The 18442-nt window shown below is 47.5% G+C and overlaps 1 protein-coding gene across 2 annotated transcripts in view; it reads left to right on the top strand.

Annotated features, from left to right (window-relative positions):
• The window catches only part of DDB1 (damage specific DNA binding protein 1), a 29743-nt gene that overhangs the window by 3422 nt on the left and 7879 nt on the right, over window positions 1–18442 (top strand). For both annotated transcript variants that reach the window (XM_027045358.2, XM_053203085.1), the window contains exons 4-21: window positions 192–413; window positions 2444–2558; window positions 3490–3587; window positions 4381–4539; window positions 5123–5206; window positions 5790–5906; window positions 6489–6591; window positions 10325–10400; window positions 10497–10605; window positions 12797–12975; window positions 13073–13236; window positions 13320–13427; window positions 13579–13786; window positions 14746–14841; window positions 14943–15054; window positions 16007–16130; window positions 16486–16650; window positions 17372–17466. In XM_027045358.2, the coding sequence (XP_026901159.1) occupies window positions 192–413; window positions 2444–2558; window positions 3490–3587; window positions 4381–4539; window positions 5123–5206; window positions 5790–5906; window positions 6489–6591; window positions 10325–10400; window positions 10497–10605; window positions 12797–12975; window positions 13073–13236; window positions 13320–13427; window positions 13579–13786; window positions 14746–14841; window positions 14943–15054; window positions 16007–16130; window positions 16486–16650; window positions 17372–17466 (2334 nt within the window). The remainder of the gene's footprint in view (window positions 1–191; window positions 414–2443; window positions 2559–3489; window positions 3588–4380; window positions 4540–5122; window positions 5207–5789; window positions 5907–6488; window positions 6592–10324; window positions 10401–10496; window positions 10606–12796; window positions 12976–13072; window positions 13237–13319; window positions 13428–13578; window positions 13787–14745; window positions 14842–14942; window positions 15055–16006; window positions 16131–16485; window positions 16651–17371; window positions 17467–18442) is intronic.

An 18442-nucleotide genomic window follows, 5' to 3' on the forward strand; every position in this document is an offset into this window, starting at 1 on the left:
GTGAGCAGGGGAGGGGCAGAGAGAGAGGGAGACGCAGGATCTGAAGCAGGCTCCAGGCTCTGAGCTGTCAGCACAGAGCCCGACACGGGGCTCGAACCCACGAACTGTGAGATCGTGACCTGAGCTGAAGTCAGAGGCTTAACCGACTCAGCCACCCAGGCGCCCCTCCTAACCCCAGTTTTACTTCTTAGGACCGTATTGGCCGCCCCTCAGAGACTGGCATCATTGGCATTATTGACCCCGAGTGCCGCATGATTGGCCTGCGACTCTATGATGGCCTTTTCAAGGTTATTCCGCTAGACCGGGACAATAAAGAGCTCAAGGCCTTTAACATCCGCCTCGAGGAGTTGCATGTCATCGACGTCAAGTTCTTATATGGTTGCCAAGCACCTACCATCTGCTTTGTCTACCAGGTACTGGAGCTGGAGGAGAGAGGGGGAAGTGGTGTGGTTTTGCACAGTGGGAGTTGCTTTCCGCTAATTGGAATGTCTGGATTTGGCAGTAGGGCAGGCAGAGAGTTGAACGTATTTGTCCTTAAATGTTTTGAATGGTATGATTAATATGGGTCAGAATTTGATTGCGTCTTGAGCGCAGTAGTACTTAATGAGGCAGGAAGCTCTCTGGGGCTGGTAGCAGGTTTTAATCCTGAGATTACATTCTTGTGGACCTTGGAGATTTTATAGGGTGACCCAGTTTATACTTTGTCTGAGTCTCTTACCGGCATGCTAGGGGATTATTAAAACTTAGCTGTAGAGCAGTGATCTAGAAATTGCCCCTATAAGCAAAAGAAAAATCGTCTTGGCGATGTCTTATCTACGTCTTGTAAGAAGAGGTTTGCATTTTGTCCAGCCCTCACTTTCTGGTGACTTGTTGGCTGTTGACTTCTATTTTGGTCTGTGCCTCAAACTTTAGCCGCGCTGATCCTGGGCAGCTGTTCTCTGCGCCAGATTTGTTAAGTGGGGGCGGGGTGGCAGAACACCAGGCTCACTTGCCTGTATCTTAGAAAAATCTCCGCCTTTTAACAAAGAGCCAGATAGCATGAGGTCATTTCACTTGCATGTGGTTGAATCAATGGTGGAGGGAAACCTAGTCTGAGTCCCGAGTGAGACGCGTGGGCACGTTCGATAGCTGTGTTAAGCTTCGGAAACAGATTGTTTTTGCGTATTCTTTAGTGTCCCCCTAAGTGCTAGAGTTCAGAGGCTGGTCGGAATGAAGTTCAGTTGAATGAGGTTGAAACGACTTTAGGAGATTTTGTTTGATGTTACTCACAGTTCACTACTGAAGCTGAAATAAAAACTTAAGAATTTCTCTCTTGTGTACAGTTTTGTAAATTACCAGGTCATTAAAACATTGATGTTGGTTATTCAAGGCTGATTCTGTCTGTTCCTAGCCTCAGGGCTGCCAGTTGTGAAAGATCTTCGTTTCTGTATGTGTCTCAGGGGTCCAAATGCAAACCCCAGCTTGAACTTTTCATGAAGTTCAGTCTTACCCCTGTCATTGATGGGAAGAGCTTTCCTCAACTAAAAACCACTATCTCTTGTTTTGTGCCAAAATTCAACTTGGGAAACATTTAGGGACTTGCCCGGTGAAAGGTAGTCATTCTAAGTGTGTCAGGAGCTATTAGCAGCGATTAAGATGTGGCCCCTGCCCCGAAACACATTGTGGAATTCTTTCCATAACTTCTTAGACTTCCATCTGGCCTTTGTTGATGCCATCTCCCACTGGCCGATTGTAGCCTCCCTGTCCCTGCTCTTCTAGTCTCAAAGGTGACTTTGATGGCCCTAGGACTGATGTGAGTCAGGATTCAGGAGAAGCAGGGGAAGGTGTTGACAAAGGCAGGACTGGAGGTCTTAGCTAAAACCTCCTTGTAGGGTAGTGTTGTGTTCTGTTCTCACTCCCATCACCCCTGCAGAATGTGCTTAAGAATTGTATCTTTTTTTTTTTTTTTTTTTAAGTGATCTCTACACCCAGTTTGGGGCTCGAACTCACGACCCCGATGTCAAGAATTGCATGCTCCACGGACCGAGCCAGCCAGGCGCCCCTCAGATAAATTTTTTAATCTCTTAGACGTATTTAGCTTCTCAATATAGTAAGTTCCTTGAGACCAAGGACTCTAGGACATAACGTATGTCTTAGACACACCCGTGAATATACACGTGTGTGTTGTATTTCTTACGGTGATCGGTATAGCATGCCACATTGATTTTTCTAATTCTGAAGCCTGTCTTGGTTGGTTGAGTTGTTAGAAACAGGTCTGGGTCTCAGCCTACCCAGTCACAGGCTTAGTTGGTGGCTGTCAGCATATGGATGGGTCAGGGTAGTAAGGCCAACGTGATAGGATGGTCAGATGCTGGGTGGGTATGGCCTGTCCCTTTCAGGACTCCTGTCCAGTCCAGGGTTCACCCTTCGTTGGGGCTAACCACTCCACCTTTCCCCCACCTAGGACCCTCAGGGGCGGCATGTGAAAACCTATGAGGTGTCTCTCCGAGAGAAGGAGTTCAATAAGGGCCCTTGGAAACAGGAAAACGTAGAAGCTGAGGCTTCCATGGTGATTGCAGGTTGGTTGGGGTTTTGGAAATGTGCCCCCTGCCCCCCAGGTCTGGGTCTGTTCCCTACTCTTGCTCCTTCCTCACCTTCTCTGCACCTTCATTTCCGGGCTCAGATGCTATTATACACGTGCATTACTCAGCAGCCCTGACGTCTCCTGTTTTCTAAATGTGCTTTCCTTTGCTTTTCCCATTTTTGTTTTTGGGATTGTCTGTTTTTTACTCCTCCCAGAAAGTACAGCTTTCCTTTATTTGGGGTGGCGGGGTTAAGTACTGAGATTGATTTGCAGAGTGGCGTGTAGAAATTACTCTCATTATTTCATTGCTGGGCATAACGTTGAAAAACCGAGGCGGGGTGGCCTGTGGAGCTTATCTAATCTGAGTCTTTCACAGATGGGGATGCCTGGGCCACGGGGCTTGCCCGTGCCTGTGCCTCGCTGACAAAGCCTCGGCCTGACTCCAGGCCTCTGTGCTCCTTGTCCCATATCCTGCCCTCAACATCATGTTATGTGTCTCGCTTAGGAGAGAAATTTTAGAACTCTCAAGTGAGAATTGGCTTTTCTAAATGGTGGCCCTGATAACGGGGGAAAGTAAGCTAAGGAACGGGAAAAAGAATAACCGTTTTGAGTTCGAGAGATCAAAATTGAGGAGAGAAAGGGGGAGGGTGCAGGTGGAAGAGCACGGAGAAGACGCCCCACCCGTAGGGGCTCGGAAACACCGGAAGAGTGACGATAAAAATACAGGGTTAGGTGATGCCAGCCTGACATTTCCCAGACAGCAGCGTCAGTTAAAGGCCGCCATGTTCCTTGGACTCGGTTGTCTTTTTAAAAATAATGATTTCCTGAAGGTTTGCCCCAGAGGTGGCTGGATCAGTGCCCTTGACGCTACAGGGCTTGGCAGGTCTGGAGTACTGAGCGTTCTAACGCTGTCCTTTCCCCTGCAGTCCCAGAGCCCTTTGGAGGGGCCATCATCATTGGACAGGAGTCGATCACCTATCACAATGGTGACAAATACCTGGCGATTGCCCCTCCTATCATCAAGGTGAGAAGCACTCTTTTACTTTTCCTTCCTTCTCTGTTTTTTTTTTTTTTTTGCCCTTGTTCTTACCCTGCTCCTTTGTTTCTCCCCATTTGTAAAGAGAAATTTCTAGATGTCTGTCCTAGCGTTTACTATGTGCGTAAGATACTGTGTGGGGCATTGGGAATACAAAGAGAGACTGGCCTGGTTTTGCTTACAAAGAGCTTGCCCACTAGCCGAGAGAAAGAAGTAGTAATCGAAGGAGGCTTACTCTTCCCGTCTACTGGGGCGACTTTACGAAGAGAAGGATTTTGCAGATTTGATTAAATGTTCTCAGAGCTCAAGTCATGTGAGGGTCATAGAGTGATCAGTTGTACAGACTTAAAAAAATTGGTCACAAAAGTTTCAAATCTCAGTGTTTCAAGTCATAAGAATTAGAATATTAAGTTAAAGGGCAAATGACATAGTCTATGGTAGCGTTAGCAGTGGGAGGAATTCGTAGTCGTGACGGTAAGTAACAAAATCTGTGGTAGTGTTCATAGTCCAGTGAATACTTACAGCTGCTTCCTATTTTCTGTGTATTTCTATTTTCCCAATAGGATAATCTGTGAAAAAACATTTCAGGTATATTGAGTTCCTCAGAAAATGGTCTTCAGAATAAAAATGTCCCCATTTTTAATCACACACGTAGCGTTTGCTAAGTGGATTCCTTGCCTGTGAAATGGCTGGGCTTGGTAAAGGGAGTGGTTCACGAGGGTTTGCTCTCTGGTTATGGGAGACACTTAATCTCTAACGACCATGTCTTCCCTCTTGGCAGCAAAGCACGATCGTGTGTCACAATCGTGTGGACCCCAATGGTTCCCGCTATCTGCTGGGAGACATGGAAGGACGGCTCTTTATGCTGCTCTTGGAGAAGGAGGAGCAGATGGACGGCACCGTCACCCTCAAAGATCTCCGCGTGGAGCTCCTTGGAGAGGTCGGGCTGGTCCCTGCTCTGCTGTCTTCTGCTAGCGCCCTAGTGACCCCAGATGTGTGGTCTCACACTGTGACTGGGAACTGTGTTACGTACCACCTAGCGACACGTGGTCAGTCCTGCTGCGGAAGTTGGTTTTCAAATGAGTTAGATGTTGGAGAATCTCGCAGGCAGCCGTGCTCTACATCAAGCACACAAAGGGAGAGAAATGGAAAGGATACCATTCAGAATGGAAGATTAACCTAACGCTAGTACTCCATTCCAGGGGGAGGGTCCCAAAAAAGTTAAGGAGCAGACTGGAGCCATTGGTATTAAGATGATCATTCGGAGGAGGCACCTGCAAGAGAAAGAATAGATTTTTCTGACTGTAAGGATATGATACACGGAGTCACAAACTTCAGAGACTTAGGAACATTTGTTTAGTGCGGTCTGGGGATTTGAAATGGAGAATTATTTCGGGAGTCGTGGCTGCAGCTGTTTGTTTTCTTAGCAGACCTCTGAGAGGTGAGAGGACAGTGGTAGGACAGTGTCGGGCTCCCAGGGAGTGTCCATTCTGATGCCTTTCATGCCACTGACTTTCTTCTAGACCTCTATCGCCGAATGCTTGACATACCTCGATAATGGTGTTGTGTTCGTTGGGTCTCGCCTCGGTGACTCCCAGCTTGTGAAGGTGAGAAGATACTTTCTTCTTTCTGGCTTTTTCGCCATCTTCACTGCTTCTTTGTCACGTTTCTCCTGTGTTTGGAACCTCTGAATTTCTTCATTTCATCTGTTTCCATGCTATGCAGCTGTCTCCTCGGTCGATTTCCCTTCCTACCCTGACTAGCTCTTTGTCTTAAAGGTTCATTCAACAGATGTGCCAGGCAAGGTGCTGGGCAGAGTGGATGCAATGATGAAACAAGACCCAGCTCCTACCTTCAAAGAGGTCATAGTGTATTGTGCCAGATCACCTCTGGAGTGTGAAAACTTTGGATTTCTCTGCAGAGAAATACATGCAAATGTTTTACATTAATTTCCAAACTGCTTCTTTGAAATCCATCCATGGGACTCACAGATTAGAAATCCCTCACTGGTTCGTGGGTCTTGTAGAAGCTAACCATGTTCCTTAGTCAATAATCCCCTTCTAGAAGCATCCAGTGGAGTACAAGAAGGGCAGATCTTATAGGATTCAGAGTTTCTCTTGGATGATAACCGTCTCTTTAGGGTGGATCTCTTAGCGGCATTCCAGGACTAACCTTGTTTTTTCTTGTTAGCTCAATGTTGACAGCAACGAACAAGGCTCCTATGTAGTGGCCATGGAAACCTTTACTAATTTGGGACCCATTGTGGACATGTGCGTGGTGGACCTGGAAAGACAGGGGCAGGGACAGGTAAGAGGGTCATCCTAGAAATGGATGGTTGATATGTTCGCTCAAACTGTGCTCTTCTAGACTTGCCTATCCGGAGTGGGGTGTGTGCACTGAAGATAAGTTTTAAGAGCCTTGCTCACTAACGACGACGCAAGGATAACTACCATTTATTGAGTGCATCGCTAGGTCGGTGATACAGATCTACATTATCTGTGATCACACGACACCCTATTAGATAGGAATTCTTGGCTGTTTCAGAAGTGAGGAGACTTGGGACTGAGAAAGATCAAGGAACTTGTCCAAGGTCCCATAACCCCCAAATGGCAGGTGTGTCTGAGTCTAGATCCTGTGTTCTTTCTAGTACACTCTAGGTTCCAATGATGGAAGCCACCTTGCTAGGAGCAGTGGTAGTTGCTTTTTGCTTCTTGGACTAGAATGTCCTGTCTGCTTGGAAAATTTGAGGGACTTGGACATCAGCCTCTGCCAAGTCTGCATCCTCAAACTTAGCTCCACTGGAAGGGTCATTGGGTTTACTTTCCGGGCATCAGTATGATGGCCCCAGGCTTGTGAGGAGGTATTTAGAAACACTTTCTCTATTTGCAGCTGGTTACTTGCTCTGGGGCTTTCAAGGAAGGTTCCTTGCGGATCATCCGAAATGGAATTGGAATCCACGAGCATGCCAGCATTGACTTACCAGGCATCAAAGGTAACCTTTTGGTGGATGTAGGGTGCAAATCTTACTTGAGTGACCTTGATCTTTGGTCTCATTAGGAGTTGTGAAGGCACTTGGGTGGGAGCTAGAGGAAAGCAGGTCAGATGAAGAATTAAAAAAAAAATGGAAAAGACAAATCAGTGGTAGAATTTATAAGTGTCAAAGTAAACTTGAAAATATATATTATTGACCAAAATTGGATAATGGAGTAGAGAAATGGAAAAGTTTCTAAGTTAAATTGAACATTTCTACAAGGGAACTAACAGAATCCCTGAAAAAAGAGGAGACTGAGAATATCACATACAAGTGTATATAGTGTAAAGGGAACTTCTAGAACAAAAGTAAAAACCTAAATTCCGGGAGAACTATAATAAGATCAAAGAAAGACTATATAGTGAAAGGCTTTTATGATATATAGGTAGTAGATGACCTATAGTGACCCAGGGTGATATGGCAGAACAGCTATACATCTGCATGGGTGTCTGAAAAATCTGATATGTTATGTGTTAAGTAAATGTGAATTGGTTAAAACTCACCTATTAAAGGAGAAAGACGATCAGATTGAATCATAAAGCAAAACCAAAGATATATACATAGAGAGAGAGAGAGACACATCAGAAAAAAAGTTATTTAGACTGTTAAATAAGAGGATGGAAACGGATAAATAAAGAAATAGAGGTTTAGGAGTTAGAAAGGAAGAGATCATAAAACTACAAAACCCGGAGAATTGACTGGAAAACTACACAACAATTCATTAAGGTAGTAGGATATAAAATTAATGTACTAAAGTTAATAGCTTTCATGTGAAAACACGGTCCATTCGAAGGTATAGTGGAGGGAAGGAGCCAATTTACAATAGCAGTAAAAAGGCAAAATACCAAGGAATAAACTTTATAAAAAGTGTGCGAAACTTCTACAGGGAAAACATTAAAATACTCCTTAAAGGTTCAAAGGATAGCTTGGTCAGATGAAAAAAAGACATGCCAGCGTGCTATAAATGAAATTGTAAAGTAGTCTTTGACCTATTTTTATATTTCATGTATCTCAATAAAAATATCAGGGGTTTTTGTTTTTGTTTTTGTTTTTTTTCTTGACCTAGATAATCCAAGGTCCAAATGGAAAAAGGGAGAAGCAAGAAAAGCCAGGAGATGGGACTAGCCCTACCAGATACTAAAATGTGCCATTAAACCTCAGTGAATAAAAGTGTGGTTTCGGTGCACTAACAGGCAGGGTTCCTTGAGCAAAACTCCCGAAATTAAAAAAACTCAAACATCCAAAAATTTTAAAAAAGTCCAGAAATAGACACAGTTACATGTGGGAATTAAGTATACAATGGTGGTGTCTCAGTTCAGTGAGCTAGAGATGATTTTTTTTTAAGTTTATTTGAGAGAGAGAGAGAGATCACACATGCGTTGGGGAGGGACAAAGAGAGAGGGAGACAATCCCAAGCAGGTGCTGTGCTGTCGGCACAGAGCCTGACCAGGGGCTCAATCTCACAACCTGTAAGACCATGACCTGAGCCGAAATCAAGAGTTGGACACTCAACCAGCTGAGGCACCCACGGGCCCCAAAGATGATTTCTTATGTTTATTTATGTTGGAGATAGCACTGGCAGGGGAGGGGCAGAGAGAGAGGAGGACGGGGGATCCTAAGTGGGCTGTGTGCTGACAGCAGTGAGCCCCATGAGCTGTGAGATCATGATCGGAGTCCAAGTCGGACACTCAACCAACTGAGCCACCCAGATGCCCCAAGATGATTCTTTTATGAATGGTTTTTAATAAATGGTGTTCCCAGTCATCAACTGGGGAAAGATGAGTTTGGATCTGTGCTGTACTTTGTATACCTTACTAGAATCCACATGGATCAGACTTCATGTAAAAAGGAGACTGTACAAAAATAAATAAACATAAAAATTTCTTTTTTAAAAAACGGCTATAGAGGGGCGCCTGGGTGATGCAGTCAGTTAAGCGTCCGACTTCAGCCAGGTCACGATCTCGCGGTCCGGGAGTTCGAGCCCCGCGTCAGGCTCTGGGCTGATGGCTCGGAGCCTGGAGCCTGTTTCCGATTCTGTCTCCCTCTCTCTCTGCCCCTCCCCCGTTCATGCTCTGTCTCTCTCTGTCCCAAAAATAAATAAACGTTGAAAAAAAAATTTTTTAAAACTGGTATAGAAAAGTTAAAAGAACAAGTTGAATTCTTTTATAATTTTATTTGTTTTATTATTTTTTTTAAATTTTTATTTGTTTTGAAAGAGAGGTAGCAAGCGGGAGACAAAATCCCAAACAGGCTCCACTCTGTCAGTGCAGAGCTGATGTGGGGCTTGAATTCAGGAACCGTGAAATCGTGACCTGAGCCGAAGTCAAGGGTCAGACCCTTAACCGACTGAGCCACCTAGGTACCCCCCCTTTATAATTTAGTGGGGAAGGTCTTTTAAAATATGACTCCAGTACAGAAGCAAAGGGAATGATTGGTTAATTCAGCAACATAAAAGTAAAACACTTCTGCATGGCAGAAACCAAACTCTGTAAGGTTAAGTCATGAGAAATGGCACACCAGATAAAAATGTTTGTACTTCACCTTATAGACAAAGGCCTAACCTCCCTAATTTATCCAAACATTTCTATAAAGGGGATCACCAAAAATTCCTGTCCCCAAATTGTAGGAGAACACACATAGACGGGTAATGGACCTTACTTGTAATAAGGGAAGTGCAAATCCGAACTGAGTAGCAATACCATTCTTCACCAGGTGACCAGAATCCAAAAGTTTGACAACACTGTTGGTGAGGCTGTGAGGAAATTAGCATGCTTATTGGTAATATTGCCAAAACTACACATGCATTTAATGATTTATAGACAATCCTGTTTCTAGGAATCTACCCCATAGACCTTCGTGTGTACGGAATGACATAAATACAAGATCATTTGTTGTGGCATTGTGTGCAAAATACTGAAAAAGTGTCCATCAGATAAGACTTAATAATAAACTGGTGTGTCTGTATAATGCTGTGCATCTGTTAAAGGCAAAGTACTGTTCAGTTTTGGTAAGGGCTTAATACAAAGCGGAAAAGTATGGTGCCAAACAGTGTACGATAGGCTGTTGTGTGTGTGTGTGTGTGTGTGTATGTGTATACGTATATGTGTGTGTGTGTATGTGTATATATGTGTGTATATGTATGTATGTGTATGTACATACGTATGTACGTACATATTTCTTAAGGTTTTATTTTTAAGTAATCTCGACACCCAATATGGGGCTCGAACCCACAACCCTGAGATCAAGAAGCTGCATGCTCCACGGACTGAGACAGCCAGACATCTCTTGTATTTGTATTTGCTTGTAAAATACTGCCAATTTCCTTATAAATTTTTTTTCTTTTTGAAGAATAAACAAGAGACTATTGATGACTTATTTGGCAGATAGGTTTCAGGGAGAGGTATAGGAATGGAACCTCTGTGTAAACATTTTAAGAACAGATTTTGATTTTGAGTCATGGAAATGTATTCTCCTCTTCCAAGTTAAAGGAAAAACTTAAAAATATTAGGCTCAAAACAGTTTTAAAAATAACTTCTTCAGGGTCTTAAAGCCAGGAAAGAACAGAGTGGGTATTTCAGCTTTAGGACGGACTCCACAAAGTTCCCGCTCCTTGGGGCCAGGCTGCCCTTCCTTAGATGTGGGGAGCCGAGTGTTGGGCTGTGCTCTGAGTCTTACTCCTTGATCTTTGTTCCAGGTCTGTGGCCGCTGCGGTCTGATCCTAACCGGGAGACTGATGACACTCTGGTGCTCTCTTTTGTGGGCCAGACAAGGTAAGGGTGAGTCTGATGCCAGCTCCAGGTGCTCCTGTGAAGGGTGCAAGGTGGGGAAGCCAGGCCGGCTGACCTGGGCCTTCCCTTCTGCCGCAGAGTTCTCATGTTGAACGGAGAGGAGGTGGAGGAAACCGAACTGATGGGTTTCGTGGATGATCAGCAGACTTTCTTCTGTGGCAACGTGGCTCATCAGCAACTTATCCAGGTAACTGAGAAAGGGGCAGGCGCTGTTTACTTGAATTTGACCTACAATGCAGTCTAGAGCACCACAGGATTTTAAGACAGTCCATTGTTATGACTCTAAAAGTAACAGGAATCCTAGGGAAAGAAAATTAAAATTACTCGATGACCTACCACCCAGTGGTGGGTTAATTTTGGAGTTGTTCCTTTTAACTTTGTTTTTTTCTAAAATGTATGTATATTGTATTTATTCACATTCTCTTTTATAGACTGGGATCGTAACATTTTTATGGTTTGGGGTGCCTGCCATATTTGGGCAAACCGCTAATTATGCTTATTTTATGAGACGTATTTTTTCCCTTGTTCTAATAGTAATACACACCTATTTAGTCCTAATGCTCCCGTCCATATATGATTGTCAGCAACACTCTCCACGTTGTTAGAACCAGAACTTACTGTATTCTGATTTTGTTTTAAATATATATGTGACACGGGGGTCAGGTGTCCTTTTTGCGCTTGTTAGCCCCGGGAGCCTGATTTCTGAGCGCCTTCCCACGCCTTCGTTGTTTTCAGTTCGGAGTGACCCCTGGCTCTCTTCACTTTTTGCACATCCCTCTCAACCTTTTGCACTTTCCTTAACTGTCAGTGTTTGTCAGTGTCGGGCATGGCATTTGTGTGCCTGAGATTTAATGAACTTGTCTCCATCTTTTTATCCACTTGGTCTTCCTGTTAGTCAGCCGGCAGTGGTGGATTTGGTAAAAGCCAGAGAGAAGGTTCTGTTGGTTTCTGGACCAAGTGTGGGAGATGCCCAGATACTGATTCATTGCTTTGTCAGTGTTTTCTAACTAGTGGCCCGAAGACTGGCACCAGCTCGTGTGTCTGTTATTAAAGGGCTTTACTTTTTAAATAGGAACTCAGTTTTGATAGGTGAGATGAATCAATGACATTACACTGTCATCAACTTGCTTTTTATTTTATTTCAGTGATAAAATAGATTCATTAAACTTATTTCAACATAATTTCGTAGCCTTTTGTAAAGGGTTTTATTTTTTTAACGTTTATTAATTTTGAGAGAATGGAGGAGGGGTGGAGAGAGAGAATCCTAAGCAGGCTCTATTCTGTCAGCAGGCTCTGTTCTGTCAGCACGGATCCCAACGTGGGGCTCAATCTCACGAACCGTGAGATCGTGACCAGAGCCGAAACCAAGAGTCAGATGCTTAACCAACTGAGCCATCCAGGCTCCCCTTAAGACTTTTTTTTTTAATTTTTTTTTTTTTTATGTTTATTTTTGAGAGAGAGAGAGAGAGAGAGAGAGAGGGAGAGTGCAAGTGGGGGAGGAACAGAGAAAGGGAGACACAGAATCCGAAGCAAACTCCAGGCTCTGAGCTTGTCCACACAGAGCCTGATGTGGGGCACGAACTCACGAACCAGTAGTTAATGACCTGAGTCGAAGTCAAATGCTCAACCGACTGAGCCACCCAGGCACCCCTCCCCTTAAGATCTTAGTTTTAAGTAATCTCCACACCCAATATGGGGCTTGAACTCATGACCCTGAGATCAAGAGTCCCACTCTTCCACCGACCGAGCCAGCCCGGAGCCTCCAAATTTTAAAGCATTTTAATGGTTCGTGTATAGTAAAGAACTTGACTATTTTAGAAGACTGATTTTTGGTTTGAGAAAAACTGCTAGGCCGGTAGTCACAGGGTCTTCCTCTGTTGATAGTTTTCCCAAGACTTCATCAGAATGAATCAGGTTACCTTTTTTTCCCGGTATGTCACCTGGAAGTGTTTTTTTTTTTAACGTTTATTTATTTTTGAGACAGAGAGAGACAGAGCATGAACAGGGGAGGGGCAGAGAGAGAGGGAGACACAGAATCGGAAACAGGCTCCAGGCTCTGAGCCATCAGCCCAGAGCCTGACGCAGGGCTCGAACTCACCGACCGCGAGATCGTGACCTGGCTGAAGTCGGACGCTTAACCGACTGCGCCACCCAGGCGCCCCAACTGGAAGTGGTTTTAAGCCAGCCTTCTTCAGGGCTTCAGCGACAGATGGCATCTACCGGAACTTATCGTTTTAGGTGTTTGGGGAAGAAAAATACATGGCAGAGAGAACTTCCCTAGTTTACTTTTAGGGCTCCACTAGGGCAGCCTTTACCACCTTCCCCCTTGTGGATGGATCCCGGCAGGTGCTTGGAGACACTGCTCTTTTTTTTCCTAGATCACATCAGCATCTGTGAGGTTGGTCTCTCAAGAACCCAAAGCTCTGGTCAGTGAGTGGAAGGAGCCTCAGGGCAAGAACATCAGCGTGGCCTCTTGCAACAGCAGCCAGGTGGTGGTGGCCGTGGGAAGGGCCCTCTACTACCTGCAGATCCACCCTCAGGAGCTCCGGCAGATCAGGTGTGTGCTGGTCGGTCTGCTCTGCCTTTCCCCTCCTGTTCTCTGGGTCTTCGTTCATCCTCGGAGTCCTTCCTCTGCCATCTTCCTCTTTGTTCAGCCACACAGAGATGGAACACGAAGTGGCCTGCTTGGACATCACCCCACTGGGGGACAGCAACGGGCTGTCCCCTCTTTGTGCCATTGGCCTGTGGACAGACATCTCTGCACGTATCTTGAAGCTGCCCTCTTTTGAGCTACTGCACAAAGAGATGCTGGGTGGAGGTAGGTGTCTCCTGAGGACCCTTTAGGGGTTGGGATCCAAGTCAGAATGTGGAGCAAGATCTTGACGTGCCCCTCTCCCACAGAGATCATTCCTCGTTCCATCCTGATGACCACTTTTGAGAGCAGCCACTACCTCCTTTGTGCCTTGGGAGACGGGGCACTTTTCTACTTCGGGCTCAACATTGAGACGGGTGAGCAGAACACTTTGGACGGGGAGTCTTTGAGAAATCAGGAGTGAGCAGTTAGTGGCCTTAGCCTCGGCCCACTGCTCTTGAACCTCCACGGCCCAGCTGTTTGTCCCGTGTCCTGTCCTTCTCTCTCCTGATGCCGTTCTTTCTGTAGGCCTGTTGAGCGATCGGAAGAAGGTGACTCTGGGCACCCAGCCCACGGTATTGAGGACTTTCCGTTCTCTCTCTACCACCAACGTCTTTGCTTGCTCTGACCGCCCCACTGTCATCTACAGCAGCAACCACAAATTGGTCTTCTCCAATGTCAATCTCAAGGAAGTCAACTACATGTGTCCCCTCAACTCTGATGGCTATCCTGACAGGTGAGCCTCTTTTTCTTTCTTCAACAGATGCCGTTGATGGAGGGCGTCATGATGTTTTCCTCAAACCCTTGTCCTTTAGCCTTTTCCCAAAGTTGAATCTGTGTAAATAGCTAAGATGAGAAATGTAGAACAGAGGTTCTCAGCTCTGGCTGCCCATTAGAAATCCCTGGGATGCTTTATAAAAAGTACAGATTTCTTTTGACTCCTTTTCAGATTCTGATTCAGTAGATCTGGGGTTCAGCCCTAGTATCTATATTTTCAGGAAACCTCCCTAGTGATTCAGATGGTTAGTTGGTTTCTGAACCCCTGATTTAGAAATGATTGTGTATTCTTCTAGAGCTGGGTTTCTCATAGTATGATCCTCCCCACGCCCCCCCCCCCCCCCCCCAGCAGCTCCAGTAAACTCCACCGAATCAGAAACCCTGGGGGTGGGGCCCAGCACTCTCGCTCATTCTGATGCAAATGAGATTTTGAGGATCCCAGTTGTAGATTCTGTAGCTACATTTTTAGCATTAAATGGAAAGCAGTTAAAAATCTCAACCCTGGGTGGGTCAGTCAGTTGAGTGGCTCAGGTCCTGATCTCACAGTTTTGTGTTTCATCAGGCTCTCTGCTGTCAGCACTGATCCCACTTTAGATCCTCTGTCTTCCTCTCTCTCTGCCCCTCCCTTGCTTGCACTCGTCTCTCAAAAGTAAATAAACGTTAAAAAAAATCTCAGCCTAGGCCCAACCAGACTTATTAGTGAGATGGGGGGTGGCAGTGAGACCAGGGATCTGAATGTTTCAAGATCGCCCCCCTTCTCCACCCCCTCATGATTTTTAGCATAGAGTCAAAGTTGAGAACCACTAACGAGTAAGCTAGTGTAATTCTGCCTTGTTTTTCTTCCCCTTACGGAGTTGCCTCGTAGAATCCTTTCCTTCCTTGGGTCTACTCAATCTAAACCCAGACCCTTCTTTCCAGCCTGGCACTGGCCAACAATAGCACCCTCACCATTGGCACCATCGACGAGATCCAGAAGCTGCACATTCGCACGGTCCCCCTCTACGAGTCCCCCAGGTGAGGGCCAGGGGAGGAGGGCCGCGGAGCTCAGCCATCTGGGCGTTGGTGTGGGCGCTTCAGACCTGTTCTGAGAGGCACTGTCCACACCTGTTCTCCAGGAAGATCTGCTATCAGGAAGTGTCCCAGTGCTTCGGGGTCCTTTCTAGCCGGATTGAAGTCCAGGACACGAGTGGGGGCACCACGGCTCTGAGGCCCAGTGCCAGCACCCAGGTGAGGGCATGGACACAGAAAGATGGCATCACAGCAGGGCTGGCAAACTCTTCAGTAAAGGGTCACATAGTGGGTGCGGCTTTGTCGGCCCTGTGGGAACGACTCCTCCAGTCGGCCGTTACGGAAGCAGCCGTCGACACAAGTAGGATAGCTGGGTTCCAGGAACACCGTGTTATGAAAACAGGCAGCGAGCTGGATTTGGCACCCTCATCAGAGGGTTGAGAAGAATTTGGGATAAGTGTGGAAGTCCGTGATTTTGCTAGTCCGTAGCCTTGCCGGATGAGTAATTCTCTTGGTTCATCAATTTGAGGGCTTCGTAGGTATGAGTAACAGGGGGCAGCGTTAGCATAACAGGTAAGAGGTGGGGTCTGGAGTCTGGCAGAACTGTCTTCAGGGTTTACTGCTAGCTGTGTGACCTTGGGCAAGCCTAAAGTGCAGATTTCTCATCTGTGAAATACGGGTGCCAGTCTGCGGCCCCACGTGATAGACTCAGTGGCGGTGTTAGCTGACACTTGTGTTCCGCGTGTTCTCTGCTTTTCTTGCTCCCAGACGTCTGTGCTGGAACCATCTCTCCTTAACCCAGAGCATAAGGTCTTTACACCTGTCTTCATTTCACCTGCTTCCTGCGCTTCCCATCGACAGAGCTGGAGTCTCTCGCCTCGCTAGGTTGCCTTAGTTCTTCATTCGCTTTGTTCGAGTGACTTGCCATCACTGTCTTAATGGCCGTTAGCGACCCTCAGGCTCTTCTGTGTTGGACTGCTGTGGCAATTTTATACGGGATTTGGCTCCTTATCCTCGGTCCCCGTGTCCTCTCCGAAGCTCTCTGTTCTTCTGGCTCCCCTCGAGCTGCCAACCTTGAGATTTCCTCATTCAGATCCACTTCTGTCCCCTGGTCCTGGCCGGCCCCCTCCCGTTCTCCTTTTGAGAGGGCGCGTGCGTTCTGTGTTCTCAGGCCCTGTCCAGCAGCGTCAGCTCCAGCAAGCTGTTCTCCAGCAGCACAGCGCCTCACGAGACCTCCTTTGGAGAAGAGGTGGAGGTGCACAACCTCCTCATCATCGACCAGCACACCTTCGAAGGTGCAGACGAGCTCTTTCTGTCATTTGCTGCCCACGTCCTCCTCCCTCAGCTAGCCGATTCTGGGCTCTCATAGGTTCCGAAGTTGGGTAAACCTCGTGGCAGACCATCCGAGGAGGAGGAGAAGCAAGGAGGGGTGGGACCTCTGGGTTGGCCAGGAGTCCAGGGTGCCGGGCCGCCTCCCGTCAGCACAGGCTGGCGAGGGGCGGAGACAGGCTGAGGGGACAGCAGCAGCTGGAGGCGGCGTCCCGGCACCACCCGCGCCGTGCTTGGAGCCCGGCTGGGGGCCTCCCTGGAGCACAGGGGTACCTGTGTGTGGGGCTCAGCAGCCAGTCCCGCCTCCCGGTCTCCTTCCAGTGCTTCATGCCCACCAGTTTCTGCAGAACGAGTATGCCCTCAGCCTGGTCTCCTGCAAGCTGGGCAAAGACCCCAACACGTACTTCATCGTGGGCACGGCCATGGTGTATCCCGAAGAGGCGGAGCCCAAGCAGGGTCGGATCGTGGTCTTTCAGTATTCCGACGGTAAGTGGGCACTGTCCCCAGCCTTTGAGAGATCTGACATCCCGGGAAAGTGAGACCGTTTGGGTTCAGGGCCTTGGTGAAGCAGTGGAAGAGCCTGGATCGATTGCTGTGCCACGAGACTTTGTGTTCTGCCACTCAAGCTGCTGCTGATCTGAATCAGTTTTCACAGAGGGGGGCGGCAGACCCACAAGTAAAATCTAGCTTGCGTTTCTTCCTTTTCTACTCTTTGAAGGGAAGACGGGTGGGGGTGGGGGCGGGGGAGGTGAAGTACGGGTAAGAGAATCGAGCGGCCAGAAGGAGAGGGATCCTAGGTTTGCTTTGCACTTGGTTGCTCAGCCGTGTGGGTCCTGTTGCAGCTTTAGTGCTTCGTGTGCACATCTGTCTCTTCTCATCTCCCCTACCCAAGAGGGTTCTCAGGACTCACTATCAACCCCAAAATCTCAGCTCAGATGGCTGAGATGGAATGTGGTCTCCATCTTGGGAGTCGGAGCTGCAATTTTGGGGGCGGCAGATCTTGGACACAGCGTGGAGTCGCTGCACATTCTGTTGGGGCTCATAGCTGTGGTGGTGGTTAACCCCAGGAGACACTGACTCTGCTTCCTGCATTCAGATGCGTGGTTTGGGAGCAGGAATTAGAGCCAGAGGGGGAATCAGGATTCTTTTGATGAGTTAAAGTGTGGGCTCCTAAAGGAGACTCAGAGTCTCTTCTCTCTCCCCTCAGGAAAACTACAGACTGTGGCTGAGAAGGAAGTGAAAGGGGCCGTGTACTCCATGGTGGAATTCAACGGGAAGCTGTTAGCCAGCATCAATAGCACGGTGAGGCCGCTTGGTGTCACGCCCTGGGTTGCACCCCATCGTCTACAGAGCATGTCTCTCTCACGTTCCCCGAGGCTGCCTATGTGTCAGATGCTAAGGATGACAGGGTGGGGGGGATGGAGGGCACAGCTGGGCATCTGGGGAGCTCGGGTTGGCCCAGCTCTTGGCCTTGGTTACGGGAGCCCCCCGTGCCTATCAGATCCTGAGTGCTGTGGGTATTGAGAACAGGGTGCGGGCTGCAGTCCCTGTGCTTGCGAGTGGGCCATGGCAGGGGACTATTCCACCTGTACGGAACAAGGTGAGCCAAGCCATGTTATTATCCTCGGTACGTCCCTGAAGTACTGGTTCCGTGAAACAGTCCATTGTAGGTGTGAGATGTAGCAGTGGACAAAGAGCTGGTTCTGGGACCTACGAGCAGCTAGTACACATATCTGTTCTTGAGACGATGAGAGATAAAAGTGGGGCAGGGACTGAGGAAGTGCCAGAAGGAGCATGGGGTGGGGACTGCTATTTCATCACATGGTTGGGGGTGGGGGGCGGTTCTTGCTGAGAAACTGACATCCGGGCAGGTTCCTGAGGGACGGAGAAGCCATGCCTGTGTCTCGGAGAAGCCAAGTGCGAGGAGTAGGAGGTAGGAGCGGTCCTGCTGTCTGTGTGGGAGCGAGCTGGGGCAGGCAGGGGGGTCAGAGGGGCAGCCAGGGGCCTGATAGGCTGTTTAAGGACTTTGGGGTTTTACCGTGAGATGATGGAGACTTCTAGAGGGTTTGAGCAAATGCTTGGATATGGTTGGACTTGTCTTGGAAAGATCACTTCACATCTTAGGAAAGGCCGGAGGAGCCCAAGGGCAGCAGCGGTGAGATCTGTCAGGCTGTAGTGCTGATGCAGACAGCAGCGGCTGGTTTCTGGGAGCAGGGGCGCTGGAGAAGGGAGAGAGGGCTCCAGCACACAGGCATGATCGATCATTAACTGAATCTCC

This window comes from Acinonyx jubatus, chromosome D1 (assembly GCF_027475565.1).
Source record: "Acinonyx jubatus isolate Ajub_Pintada_27869175 chromosome D1, VMU_Ajub_asm_v1.0, whole genome shotgun sequence".
Lineage (NCBI taxonomy): Eukaryota > Metazoa > Chordata > Mammalia > Carnivora > Felidae > Acinonyx > Acinonyx jubatus.